We start from the raw sequence: 15,108 nt of genomic DNA, 5'->3' as shown, positions 1-15,108 counted from the left end.
AACTTTTTATTCTCGAAAGCGTTCTAAAAGTTGCATACGAATGTGTATTTGTTTCATTGTTGCGAATGGGGTGCCGCATGCACGCAGCTTTCTGAAACCCAATACTTCAGTCAAAATATTGCTTACACTGCCGATGAGGTAAGCCCCAGGCATCTACTAAATCTTTTTCAATCACTCTCTTATCGCACCTCAAAACTTATTGAACAACCTAGTATTACAACTATTAAATAACGCCTTAGTTAATAAAAATCTATAATTCAAATTCCAAACGCTTTATAGACCACCCCGCATTTAGGATAATTTGCGAAATCTGAAGTTTGTAATTTTTTACAATACATTATAAAATCCTCTTGCCTTAATTTATCAATGCAAAGCTAAAGCGCATCCAGGTATTCACTTAGAGCCATGCTGCTCTTAAAAAGCTTTTCAAGGAATAAAATTAACTGATTGGTACCTGCACGCACGCCATAACATACCACAGCGCACATTATGGGCATGCAGTCCCATGCACACAAACATACGCACACCACATTAGTACTTTTCATTACGAGTTCGATAATGTATTCTGGGTGATTGTTGACTGTTTTATAGCAACACTTACTCCCTGGATATTTCCATGCCAACAATCTGCGGTGCCTGAAACAAACTATTCGCCGCCAATCCAGTTAAGCCCGTACAGAATAGGAACACCCAATATAAGTTGGTTGTTATTATGGAGAATGACCGTCCCAGAGCGCAGAATGCAATGCTGATGTAGTAAACAAGGCGACGACCGTAACTAAACCAGCGCAGTGGAAGAACATACATAAAATGAAAAAAAAAGAAACAAAGAAATAGAAAAAGTATAGTCAATGAAATGGCAAACATTGTAAAGAAAATAGAAAAGTTAAGCAGCTGTAGCTATAGTTGAGCCGAGCTGCATCAGCGGAAAACCCATTTTCAATTACTCGCTTGCTGCCACGCTCGACTTTTTATTTCACTCTAATCCAGCTGGAGGCAGCTGGCTAGCTGGACATCCGGCGAATCGGCGATGCCATGCCAGCACCAACGAACGGTACATTACAATGCGTCACTACACTTACACATCACCCATTTGTCCTAGCACAAATGATCCGATGACTTCTGTCACGCGTCCCACAACAAAAGTGTTCGTTACATACAAATCTTTGGCGCAAACCCAATTCTCCTTGCTGGGTATGGTGTCTTCGTACCACGTCCTATCATAACTCCAGCCATGTTGACAAGCTGCAAAACGGAAGGAAGAAACGGAAGGATGCATAAATGGCGGAGCACAAGGCTACAATCACTGGCAAATGTAGATGAATTCATATAAAAAGCGAAGCGACAAGAAGGAAAATGAATATGGGAATATATGAGAGCGGGCAGATGGAGGTGTTACACTATGCTAGTTGTCTCCAGGGCAGCGTCTTCTTTCTAACTCTAGCTGTTTATCAGCATTTCTGTCTGTTTGTTAGTTGCATTTCTCAGATTATAGCAAAATTAGTTAAGGCAAACCAATTCGATCCAAGAAGCTGCGTCACAAAACTCAACTTAACCATAGCAAACTAAATAGAAACCAAAATGAAATTCAATGAAACGAGGAAACCGAGTAAAGTTGAGTTCAAGGGAATTGAAGCGAGTGTACGTAGAATTGGAAGTGGAAGTGGAAATGAAATGAAATCGCATCGCTGTTGTAAGTGAAACGCATTAAAGTGCAAAGTTGTAAAAAGTTATGCCGAAGCAAATGGAAAAGTTATTTTCTTCGTCACACTCACGCTTGCTCATCGCTTATTCTGTGATAGGGGGGGGGGGGAAGATACGATTTGATTTCCCTTTTTCTTACACTTCACAAACCTACGTAGTCTTCCTGCTCATTGATTTAGTTTTTATTGTTGCACTTTTGCTCTCGGCTTCTTGTCTTTATTTTATTATGTGGCTTTTGAAAATAAGTTTTGTGGAAATTTTCGAAGAAATATTTATTTTTTCGATTTGAGAAAAATTATCGCTATTGCAAGTAATAAGCTTTTGAATTTTAATGCTTAATATTTGGCGCAGTACGCTACCAACAACACTTTTAGATATTATAAAATATTGGAATGGAACTGTGAAGGGGTGGGCATCTTTTTCCAAGCACTCAAGCAATATTGCCCATTGAACTTAAGGCAAATAGATAGAATTTAAGGTATCGGAAGGGACGAGTGGTGCAGTGATGCATCACTCCTTTGTATATTTCTAATTTTTTTATGAATTTTAACAAAAGTCCAATAGTCGAAACATCTGACACAAAAATGCACCATCTAAGTCGGGCGAAAGATGGACAGTGGCAGAGAAAATGCTCTGTGTTATCTCTATCCTGCATACAAGATGTGTACTGTAGAATGTTGATAGGCATCTGGCACCTATATTAGACACCCCGTATTTCGTCCTATCAGGACTCGTAGCTCACTGCTTCTCTGGCTGAGATGAATTTTGCTAACAGTATAGAAATACTCGGTTATTTGGATTTACAGGTGTATGTATTGCACCAACGGTTCTCGTGAGATTAATTACTGAGAGTATTGATGTAACCGACTGCGTCTACTATACTTCGTACCAAAATTGGCTCGCAACAAATCGCCCATTCGAAGGAACCGCACTTACAGCAGTGGTTCATTGATGAAATCATTTTGCAGCAATGATGTAAATTTTTAACTGACTGTGATTTTAGAGGAAGAAAATTTGGCATTTAAAATTCACATTTACGATGTTTAGGATAATTTAATTAATGCGAAGAACTAATTTTTTAAATTATTTAGTGTAAATATTTAACTATCTGGAGTAATTGAAGCCCATATTAGCTTTGAAAGGTTTCTAAAAACTGTTATTATGTTTTGAACTTGAAATAAAATGGAATGAAATGAAAACGCTTAAGGTACCCTGGATCACTTTCTGCGACGCTGACTGCCATTATGCTGATCGGAAGTAAGATAATTGGCTTTGCTCATCCCTTCATTGAGAGTGAGTGTGCAACAGGCGATCAGATCTGAAGCTTACGCTTCTGTGAATTGCTTTGGCAACATCAGCCAAACTTTGACTTATTGGCATAAACGAAATTAAATGAAATCACAGGGAAGTGATAGATAAGAAAAAAAATATATATAAAACCAGTTTTAAGCTCTAGTCTTTAAATAAATATTCTGTTAGGCATACAAATTTATAAATTCCTCAATAATATTTTAATCGTTTTGTATATCTCTCCACCTACCTTTAGAACTAGAATACAGTCTAAAGCCACAAATTAGATAATGAGACCTAAACTATACTGAATAACACTTTTATTGGTCCATATTTATATTTTGCATACTCTCACCTTAAAGCCAACTGTTGGTCAATAGCTCACAAAAAGTTTTGTAAAAAAAATTCTTCCTGTAACTACTCAACCACTTTTCACTTTGCATGTGGTCTTAGTCCTGCTGCGACTACGTACTATCTTCAAACCCATTTCTTCGCTTCAAATCAAAGGCTATAAATTCAGCAGCATGTTGTACTTTGCATTGCTCCTTTACAGCTAACTTGTACCGTTTCTCGTCCGCTTCAGTTATATTTTATGAATGGCTATTTTCGCACATCGCCACAAGTCAAGTAATTTTTTTCTTTTGGTATATGGAAATTGAAATATTTTTTCCTTTCCTCGCGCACTATAAATCAATATGCTGAAACCGTTAGATGGGTAGATGGTCAACGTGTGAATGATTCACATGACCATATGCATATGTGGAAACAAGCAATAAAATATATGGAAATGTGCGAGAGTAAAAGCTCAACAGGAAACGTTTTAAGGTCAACTAGAATGTTATGGCAAATTTTTTGCTTACGTTAAGGAGGTGTTGTAGCTGAAAGCCAGTTATTCGCCCATGAATTATATAATATAAGCTTGTATATAGTTTAATTAATCTAATATTCAAGGGGTTACACTCGCCCAGAATTTTCGAAAAATCAATTTTTTTACAGATTATTATTCTTTATAGTTTTAGGCGTATTTCTGTGCAAGTCGATTGTAAAAATTCGCCATTGATACAAAGTTATGGTAGAAAATGTAACTGCCTGACGAGAGATTGATGTTCACAAGTAGCTGTCCTTCGTTTGCACTTAAAAGTTTAAACTCGATTTTCTCGAAATTACTTTTTCTAGCACGGTCTGCATAGTAACCCATATATATAATTGGCGCGTACACCCTTTTTGGGTGCTCGTCCTCCTATTTGTGGTGTGCGTCTTGATGTTGTTCCACAAATGGAGAGATCTACAGTTTTAAGCCGATTCCGAACGGCAAATAGTTTTTATGGGGGTTTTTTCATGGCAGAAATACACTCGAAGGTTTGCCATTGCCTCCCGAGGGGCGACGCTATTAGAAAAATGCTTGTCTTAATTTTGGTGTTTCACTGAGATTCTCTCTGTGAATTACGAATGGTAGTCACGGACCAACCCATTCGGCTACGGCGGCCGACTCATTTAGTTTTTAATATTTATTGATGCGGTTTTTTTTTTAATATTTGACAGTGTTTTCTCTATAGTCTGTCGAGCCGGATTTTTGATTTATAAACATAATTGAAGTGTGACATTTATGACGTAAAACTCATACTTTTTTTTAAATTACGGCATTTATGCATAATTTTTCGAGATTCAAAAATTCAGCTTTATCAACTTTATTTTAACCAACATTTTTTTTATTTTTTACAGATCCGTCAACGTTTCAAGGAGAAATGATGCAGACCGTAGAGCAGCTTTTTTTCATTGTTTCATTCAACTGTTTTTTTTTCTTTTAGCGCATTTTTTGCACTGCTGGACTTATGTAACCCCTGAGCTGTCAAAATCGGAAATCATGCTTTTAAGGAAAAGCTATTTATAGATTTTTAGATCGCACAGAACTCTAGACTATATACAAGGTGGCACAAAATTAGTCAGCCTATCAGAAGATAACAGACAAGCAATAGTTTAAATTCACTTGACTTAGCTGGGTGTAACTTTGAGCTATTCAATGAACTAAAATGGCTACTCCTAATACACAGTTCCCAAGACCCATGTCCCAAGGCAAAGCTGCTTAAACTGAAAATAGTTTCGAAAATCCAGTTTAACAAATATCCCGATAGTTAATTGGAAGATAATGATGGCATTAAGTGTAATTTATCAGATGTATAAATGCGTAGATATGGAGTGAAGTCAATTTCACAGCAGCCCTTTCGTCTTTCGTCTCACGGACATAGAAACAAATTAATTAGTGGATAAGGTACAGCTGTTTTTAAGGTGGTATTACGATATGTTGTTTAGTGGAATAATTTAATTATAACAATAAGAATAATTTAACTTTATGTTTTAATTTTTATTTTAACCTTCACTATTTCGGCACGGCGGCCGCCGAATGGGTTGGTGCGTGACACTCTTTTTCCTAATATCGGTCGCCCTTCAGGAGGCAATGGAAAACCTCTGATTGTATTTCTGCCATAAAAAAGTTCCTCATAAAATATATCGGCTTAAAACTGTAGGTCCCTCCATTTGTAGAACAACTTCAAGATGCTCGCCACAAATAGGAGGCGGAGCTCGGCCAAACACCCAAACAGGGTGCACGTGCCAAATATATATATATATGTATTTCGATTCAAATCTATTTCTTACATTTATAAATAAATAAAATAAAAACACAAAAAACAAAAAGGCATATCTATATAAAATTAGTAAATAACTAAGTAAAAACAAATACAAAAGAAAAAAATTAAAACACAAATTAAGAACAAATAAATAATTACAAAAATTTTAAAACACAAGTGGAATTGGATAGATCACACGCTATGCAAACCAAATGATGAAATCGCTAGACAAGGTAGCAGACGTAGAGAAAGACCAGCAGCTGGAAATCGAAATGGAGAATGTGCAGCTAAGTTGAAACGTGATTAAAACTCATGCAAACCGAACAGCTTGGAAAAAGCGATATGATCTAATGTATGTATATATAAATACACAAGTAAATCAAATAAGGAAATAAAAACACCCAAAAAAGAGAAAAAAGAAAACCAAAACAAAAAAAAAAGTACAATAAAATAAAAAAATTGAAATAAAAACATAAATAAATAAAAAAGACAATTAAAAATTCGAAAAACACATATAAAAGTAAAAATGGAAATAAATAAACAAATAACAAAAATAAATAACAAAAATAAAAAAATAAAAACAAAACAATTAAAAATAAAAACAAAAAGCTTAAAAAAATACATATAAGTAAAAATGAATAAAATAAAAATACGCACAAATAATGGGGAAAATATAAATAAAAAAAACAATAATTAAAGAAATAAAATAAAACAAAATAGAAAAAAAATTAAATAAATAAGATAAAACAAAATAATAATATTATAATAATTGTGTATGCCTGAAAATTTGCTTGACGTTTGTTGAACGTTTTTTAAATTACGTAGGATGAGTATTAATTTGTTAAATAGATATTTTCTTTCAATTTCTTTTCCTCCTTTTCATAATATTACTGCGTGAACGATATGAAGTGTTACCTATTCAAAACACCATACCTTTTTTATGTGAAATTAGTTTTTATTGATTTCAAAGGCAAAATTGTTCAAAAATGATACAATTTTAACAGATATTCACTTTAGCTCGATATGACCATCTTTTGCCTTGACTATAGCCTTCAAACGGTCAAAAAATGAGTTGCATCCTGCACGAATGTGATCTTGAGGTATTTTGATCCATTCTCTTATAATCGCATCCATAGTGGCATATTTTTTAGTCCTCACGTTGCTCTCCCAAATGGACCAGATGGAATAGCCCATCGGATTTGCGTCTGGCGAATTCAAAAGCCATTGTGTGGACGAAATGAAGTGTGGAACATGATTTTTTAACCATTCTTGGTTCACGCGAGCTTAATGAGACGGTGCCCAGTCCTGTTGGAACGTCCATTGTCTACGACCGAAATGTTTGCGTGTCCACGGCTCTAAAGCAGCTTCAAAAAGATTTTCCCGATAATAAGTCGCATTCACTTTGACACCAGGCTCAATAAAAACGATTGGAGAGCGTCCATCAGCGGTCACTGCGGCCCAAACCATTACTTGCGATGGGAAATTGCTTCGAGTGGCTATACGTAGGTTCAAATTCTCGTATGAGCGATCGCTTTGAGTGTTTATGAACTGCTCAATTGGTAAATTATTTCATCATAAAACACAATGTTAGGAAATTCGCCACGTTCGTGCACGCCTAACAACTCCTTTGCTCTTTCGCACCGAACTTTTTTGTGCTGGGGTGAAAGATCGTGTGCTTTTTGCAACTTGTAAGCCTTGACCTTGAGCTCATTTTTTCAGCATGCATCGTATGCTGTCTTGCGATATTTCAAGTTCTTTGGCCATTTTTCTTCCACTTCTACGTAGATTTCGTTCACGTCGAGCCTTCACTTTCCGAACCATTTCTGGCGTTGTTGCGGTTTTTTTGGTCCACCTCCATAGCGTTTTGCAATGCTACCAGTATCATTGTAACATTTTATAGTGCGATACCCAACCATTTTATTCACTTTGAGGTGACTGAGCTCACGAACAATGGCTGGTTGTGATTTTCCAGCCAAATATAACGCAATCACACTATTACGTTTGAATTTCATCACAGACAAAAAAATTCAACAAAACTGAGACGCAAATGCTTTTGATAGCTTATAAACAATATATTGAACTGCCATTAGAACAATTTTGACGTTGATGTCATGAGCTGTTTTACAGATACAAGCAGTGTGAAGTTGGTAACACTTCATATCGTTCACCCTGTAAATAAACTAAATCAAGTATTTTAGTGTTTGACATAAAGGCCTTCGGCTTAATATAATATAGGCTTAATATGTATTTTATTTAAAATTGAACTAATTGTCATATACATTTATTTTATTTTTTTTTAATTTTTTTTTTAAGCTTACAGCTAAGAGATCACTTTCAAAGTTATAAATATGTAAAGTAAATCATGCAATTCATACTACGACTTAATTTCAAAAAATTCGTCTTCGGCTTAAAAAAATAACGTTTTATTTAATAACTTCGTTTTTTCAGGTAATCCTCGGTACTCCAAATTATATCAAATAAAAAAAATACCTTTGAACAATTTAAATTTGTATAGATTTTATATTTAAGAGTGGAAAAATTCATTTTTATGTTCCGCATTTTCTGTTGTAATGAGTGGTTTTTTTGAGGTACTGCTAAAATTATTTGTGGGATGTATGGTGTTTTTAAGAGGACGCTATCTTAATTTATTACAAATTCTTTTTCCTTAGTTTTTGATTTTTCTTACTCTAAGTCTACATTAAGGAGGTACTCATAAGACTTTTGTCATAAGCCCTTTACTTGTATGTTACATATCTATCATATAGTCTGTAAAAGATGCTTGATAAAAAAATAAAAACAAAAAAAAAATGTATTCTTTATTGTCGTTGATAGTATATTGTAGTTGAATTAAGGAAGAAACGTGGAATTAGTTACTATTTAATTTTAAAATTGTCCTTTCTGTAATGAATTCAATATTAAAAACCTTGCAGGTTAATATTTTTAAAGGGCGTATTTGAAATGTGCCAGAGGATAATTGAAAACAAAAGTTATATTTTATTATGTTTTGATTTCTTCCTTCAACTGATACCCATGTACACATAGATATTTTGTGTGAACTATTGAAAAGCCAGATGTATATTACAATTTACCGTCCTGTTGGGACTATAGGGAGTGTAGCATAAAATGAGTAAATTCATAAAATACGGGAACTGTACGAAGTTTACACTGATAACTTCGAGTTGAGGTCGACCCCGCGTGTCGTAGGCCGAATTACATACAATTTGAAACGAATAATTTTTAATACAAAAAGAAAAATAAGAAGAAGAGCAGCAGTTTTTTTAAACGCCGCTCCTCGGCATTTGGGCAAGCACCCCTCAGTACATTTCTGCCATGAAAGAGCTCCTCTTAAAAACCATATGACATAAAATTGCTGGTTCTTCCGTTTGAGGAACAACATTAAGACGCAGATCACTAACCGCAAGAAGAGCTCGGCCAAAGTAAACTGTAAGCGCCAATTATTGTTATTATTATTATGCATTGAAACATCAACGTTGGTTTTTTATTTTTTTGTTTTTTTTTTTAGGAATGTTCAACTACAATTAAAGTTCTTTGGTGATAAACAAAAATCACATTTTAAAAGTTTCTCATCTCACCCGTCGTATTGTAAGGCGCAGAAGAGAGAAAAATTCTACAGCGACTGCGAATATCTCAGACGTTAGAACTATGAGCTGTAAGAGCCGTACCACGACATATAAGTAGACATAGTGTGGATGCACTGTCTAAGTCATGTCGGAATATATCTGCTGGTGGCAGCAGAGGAAAACGAAAAACTCCTTTGCGTTAGAAATATCCAGTGGAAAAGGAGGAAGAAACTACTTGCGCGGGTTTATTTGAACTGGGCCAAAATGAATTTTTCGTCGCCAATCAAGAAGAGGAATAATGTACTCTGTAGGTTAGAATGCCGATTTACATTCTATTAGCTGTCGGCACAATGAAAGATAATAAAATGCTCGATTACTTTTCAGCAAATAATTTTTGATGTTCTTAATTACTTTCCTAAAGGGATCAGAAGTCCTCATGCATTCGCTAAGTCATCTAAGTCGCAGCATTTGCGTATGAGGATATGTTTGCTTCTATATTTTATATATGGTTAACTTTTTATGTGATTTCAATTGCATGAGTATGTATATTATTTATGTAGGTATGTATGCATATGTAAATTGCTTGAAGCCAATACTCACCTGTTACATTTGAATTGGTTTTATTCCAATTCTGCCAATCATCGACTTTCGTAAAATTTGCATTATACATCTCACAGTTACTGTGTGTGCTGGTGCCGCGATTATCCTTCTGCCTGTATAAATAGCATAGCAGGTTATACACACACATACACGTATATATGTATACATGTATGTGTATGTTTGCGAATTTGTATAGATGTGTGCGCGTGTGTGAGCGAGTGATATTGGTCCACGAAATGCAAATACAAATAAAAGAATTGAGTTTAAATTTTAATTTCTGCCATGGGAACGACTTATTGAAAAAAAAGGAAATAAAATAAATAAAAAAAGCAATAAAATAAAATAAAATACTCTATCCGCGTACTTGTTGGTTCAATGAACAACTCAGAAAGTCAACAACGAACAGCTGCCAATTGTTGGCAAGCCCGCTTGTCTTGTTCTTGCTCAAATAATGCTGATGTGACGAGCAAGTTAAATTTCTCTTTCGAAATTAAAATGGTTTCGTTCAATGTACTAGGGGTGTTTTATTTTTTTTGTTTTGTTTTTTGTCTTCACAATTTCTAATTAATTTAGGTTCATCTATACACTGCGTAAAATAACGAAAGCACAGAGATTTATCGACAAATTCTGCCCATTTATTTCTATCTCATTTAAATTTAATAATATTTAATGAAAATATAGTACGTTTTCACACAAAAGCTATATAAATACGAGTTTGAAACTTTGTAAAAAAAAATTAAAAAAAAGGAAAATTCATATAATTTTTACGCCTTATAATCTGAATTTTTAGACAAATTTCAAGTAAGCAGCTGTACAGCCTATTGAGTTTTAGAGGAATAATAAAATAATAAATTGAGTTTTAGAGGAATAAATTTATTTTATTATTCCTCTAAAACTCAATAGGCTGTACAGCTGCTTACTTGAAAATAAAAAATAATAAATGTTTAAAAACGCTAAAAAATTACACTGGTTTTTGAAATTTTTTTCGCTGCTGCGCTACCGCCACAGAAACATTGAATGATGCATATTTATCCACTAAAGCATATACAGTCTATTAAGCTACTAGTGGGCCTGTATTGTTGCCGAAAATGTTTGTTATTTCTTTGAAAGCACTTCTTGACAATGTTATCAGATTCTGCGACTAGTCGTGTGAAAGGTTGGACGTTAATGTTACACATTGGGATTTTCTACATTCTACTTTCTAACTACATTTCACTTCTAGCTCTGAGCTTGAGTGCAAACGAAAAGAGCAACAGAATAAATCGGCTTTTGAGATGAAATAAGTAATAAGAGATGAGGAAGATAAAAAGTGTAAGACGAAGAACGGAATAATACCCAAAGAGCTGATGGAAAGTAGAAAGAAATAACGAAATACGGAACCCACGTACTAAAAGTAAGTATTATATGGGGAAGGACGTCAATACATTTCAAGATATTTGAATTTTCAGAAATCCAATTTCAAATTTTCAAATTTTCATGATAATAGACTATTTAACTGAACCGTAGACCGGCCAGCCAATAGCATTTTTACGTGCTTTAGTAATTTAAATAAAGGTTGGTGAAGTAAGTGAAAACGTTCCCAGCCATAGATTTGCAATGATTTGCTCTAATACATTTTTTTTTTTTTTTGAATTTCCGCTAAATATGCAATTATTTTAAAGGGTAATCAGATTGGAGGTCATTTTTCCAATGGGATTTTTTTAACAGATCACACATGACTACTGTCAAACATACTTTTTTGAGTATTCATTGAAATTTTATCTTGGAAAGACTTATGTCTCAAAAATCGACGCTCTGTAAAAAGTGTTCAACGCGCGCTGAGGCCAACGTATGGTATACACAACCGTTGAGGTCCATTTTTGGCTTAATAGCTACGTCAATAAGCAAAATTGCCATATTTGGACTGAAGAGTAAGCATAAACAATTCCAGAACAGCCATTACATCCATTGACCCTTTGGTGCGGTCTACGAGCTGCAGGAATCATTGGCCCATATTTCTTCCAAGGTGAGGCTGGCGCCAAAGTAACAGTGTGGGCGAACACTATCGCGCTGTGATAAACGACCTTTTGATGCCGGGAATTGAAGCCCTGATATCCACAACATGTAGTTGCAACAAGACGACGCTGCTCGTCATACAACCCGTGAAACAATGGATTTACTGCGTCGTCGTTTCGGTAAGCAAAATATTTCTCGTCTCGGACCAATAGATTGGCCACCAAGATTGTGTGATATCACACCTTTGGACTTTTATTTATAGGGTTAGTCAAGTTAGTCAAAGCATTATTGTGGATAGCAAACTTCGTTTGAGGCATTGGAAGCAAACAATAATAAATTTATAAACAAGATACCTACCGAAGTCCTTCAGCGAGTCATTCGAAATTGGTGTTTACGGATGGCCGATGGACGATGAATGATACCTCTAAATTGATCACCTTTTATAATCAAATGAGATATAATCCTTTTGAAAGTTTTTCACATCCCCTTTGGCGAATATTTTGACTTTGGTATTTTCACTATTTTTGATTTTTATTTTAGGGTTCTGGCAAATTTTTGTTCATTATTCAAATAAAATCGGCCGGAATTCTGATATACAAATGAAAAATAAAATTTATACAATAATAGAAAATTGAAGCAGGTAGTACAACTGCGTTCAAACGTTGCGACCGCTCATATGTGAGCAAGCTGAGAAAAAAATTAATTAATTTCTGATGTTTTACAGTCTAGCTTTGCACGCTGCGACTTTTTATACAATTGGTATGCCGCTCTATGAAACCCGTTTGGAAACCTAAGAGTTACCATGAGTCATAGGCAATAACGTAACTTAAATTAACACATTCATAAAAAAAGACAAATATGCAATTAAAAACACCCCTAATACGCTAGCATATACACGGGTGAGTAGTAAAATTTGCATAGTTTAATCGAATACTTACGTCGGCAGCGTTATTCGCCGCCACTCGTCCAGCGTATAGTTGGTTAGTTCCTGGCCCGGCACAGTGCACCAATGTTCCGGAATATCAAGCGCCAATATGATATTCATGTATACCATCGAGCCAGCAGCGGCTAAACCTAGCACGAAGGTCAAATTGTAGATAAGTTGAAATCGTCCATGGTTGCCAACGCGTTCCATGATCTTCTGGAAGGGATCGTTTTCTTCGGACTCATCGAATTCAACCTCATCATTCGCTGGCAGAGTTTTGTTGACGTCGCCATTTTTCTTTTCATCCAACATATCTTGATTTTGCGTATGCATTTGCATGTGTGTGTGCGTGTGTGAGTGAGTGATATATTCAAGTTTGGTGAAATCTCTTATGTTTAGAATGGCAATTCGGCAACTGACAACGATACTCTGAAAATATTGCATTTTACATACAGACATATTCACAAAGCGAGTTGTTGTAGCAAGTAGTGCAATAACCCTGCCGATATAAAGTTTTAGTACCTACGATTAGGCGCCTAATTTTTGTTTGTCACGTTTACTAGCATTCGACAGGGAGATACTTTGGTGGGCGCACTTTGTATTAGTTTATTACTTTCGTATGAGGTTTATTGTTTTATATCACTAAAATTTCTTGTTACTTTTATTCGAGTGTATGTAGGTATGTGCATAAATTTGTTTATAGAAAAATTTTATTAAGGAACTTTTATCATTTTACTGACGTGTTGACGTTAACTTTGCAGGGGCTCTATTCTGAATAAGTCAAACATTTTTATACTGGTTCCGTCATAATTCTCCTCTGAATAACTAAATATGGACGAATAGGAACTCCTACGACAATACATTTTCAATAAAGATAAAATATTTAACAATAATAACAATAAAAATAATATTTGACAATAATTTATCTTCTTTGAAAATTTATTTTTTATTAATTTATTATTTAACACTAGTTAACTTTCTTTGAAAATAAATTTTTTATATTTTTGTTTTACCTCTCAACGCTGGGAAATGGCGGTATTTGTTTTTCCCTAGACATAAAGTGACAATTGACTATCTTTAAAGATTTGAAACTGCTACTCTGACTATACTTTGGTATCAACCTGCACGCTCTCTTTAAAGATTTTCTGAAAGCGCTCGATAGTATTGAAAGAGGCAAAATAGAATTCGTGTTACGCATGCAAGGAATACTGAAAAAATTGGATTTGCTAGTAAGTTTAACCCTCGCTGAGTCCTATTCCAATGATGTAAGGCAAAACGACTGATTTATACAAAGTTGAATCAGCAGCAAACCAGGGATATGCGCTGTCTACGCTTGCGTGGGATCGGATCCTAGACTATATGATTAAACAGGTAGATCCATCAGGGTGATCTGTATTCAAAAAAGGTTATCTTCGCGAGATATATAAATATTCTCAGTGAAGTATTTCAAGCACTCCGACTAAAAGCAAAATTCTTCGGCTTAAAGATGGAATAAAGCAAAATGAAGTAACTCGCAAGACTTAACGAGTTGAGAAAAACGTCAGATCACAGAATTGGCGATCATGAATTAGAAAGTGTGGATGAAATTAAATGCCTCGGACTGCTTTTCAGTACAACAGCTAAAACAATGATTGTTATCCAAGACCGTATACAGGCTGAAAACGGAACATATTTTGCCCACGTTAAACTGTTAAAAAGCAAGCACTTAAGTAGAAAAATGAAAAACAAAATATACAAAATACTGATTCGACCAGTGGCAACGTATGGATGCGAAACGTGGACATTGAAACCGGAGCATACTGGGTCCAGTACGAGGAAAGAAATATGGACTCTACGCATCAAATATAACAGCGAGCTAGAGGAATTCCTGCAAGGGAAACAGCACATCCGATGGTTAGGACACGTTTGCAGCATGATAAAAATAGATAGATAAAAGAATACCTCGCAAAGTTCTACATTCCCGCATGCTTGTTGAAAAGCGAAAAGGGCGACAACGAAAAAGATGGTCAGACGACGTTGAGGACGATCTAAGAGGCATAGGCGTGACCAACTATCGTAGTCTTGCTATGGACCAAGATGCATGGAGAATAATTGTGGAGGAAGCTAAGGCTTACAACGAGCTGTGATGCTATGAATAATTTATGAAAATAATCATCTGGGTGTCATCTTTTCTTCGAAAATGCCATTTTCTAAACATAAAGATTTTATCATTACTAAGCCTAGGCCTATGTTTGGATTCCCAATGAGGTATTAAAACGAATTCCGAGACCTTTCCTTTGGAGTGATTGAGAAAAAGATTTTGCGAAGAATTTTTGAACCTAGCACCTTGGTAGCGGCGAATATCGCAAGCGATTGAACAATAAGCTGTATGAGCTTTACGACGACT

At 35.1% G+C, this 15,108-nt stretch overlaps 1 protein-coding gene across 2 annotated transcripts in view; it reads right to left on the bottom strand.

Moving 5' to 3' along the window:
- Positions 1-15,108, bottom strand: part of LOC128855047 (carcinine transporter) — a 53,036-nt gene that overhangs the window by 15,528 nt on the left and 22,400 nt on the right. For both annotated transcript variants that reach the window (XM_054089630.1, XM_054089631.1), the window contains exons 2-5: positions 12,736-13,151; positions 9,803-9,915; positions 1,083-1,245; positions 602-778 (exon numbers count right to left, since the gene is read on the bottom strand). In XM_054089630.1, the coding sequence (XP_053945605.1) occupies positions 602-778; positions 1,083-1,245; positions 9,803-9,915; positions 12,736-13,061 (779 nt within the window). In that variant the 5' untranslated portion in view covers positions 13,062-13,151. The remainder of the gene's footprint in view (positions 1-601; positions 779-1,082; positions 1,246-9,802; positions 9,916-12,735; positions 13,152-15,108) is intronic.

The sequence above is a fragment of the Anastrepha ludens genome, chromosome 2 (genome assembly GCF_028408465.1).
Source record: "Anastrepha ludens isolate Willacy chromosome 2, idAnaLude1.1, whole genome shotgun sequence".
Classification (NCBI taxonomy): Eukaryota; Metazoa; Arthropoda; class Insecta; order Diptera; family Tephritidae; genus Anastrepha; species Anastrepha ludens.
This window is presented reverse-complemented; position numbering and strand designations above follow the sequence as displayed.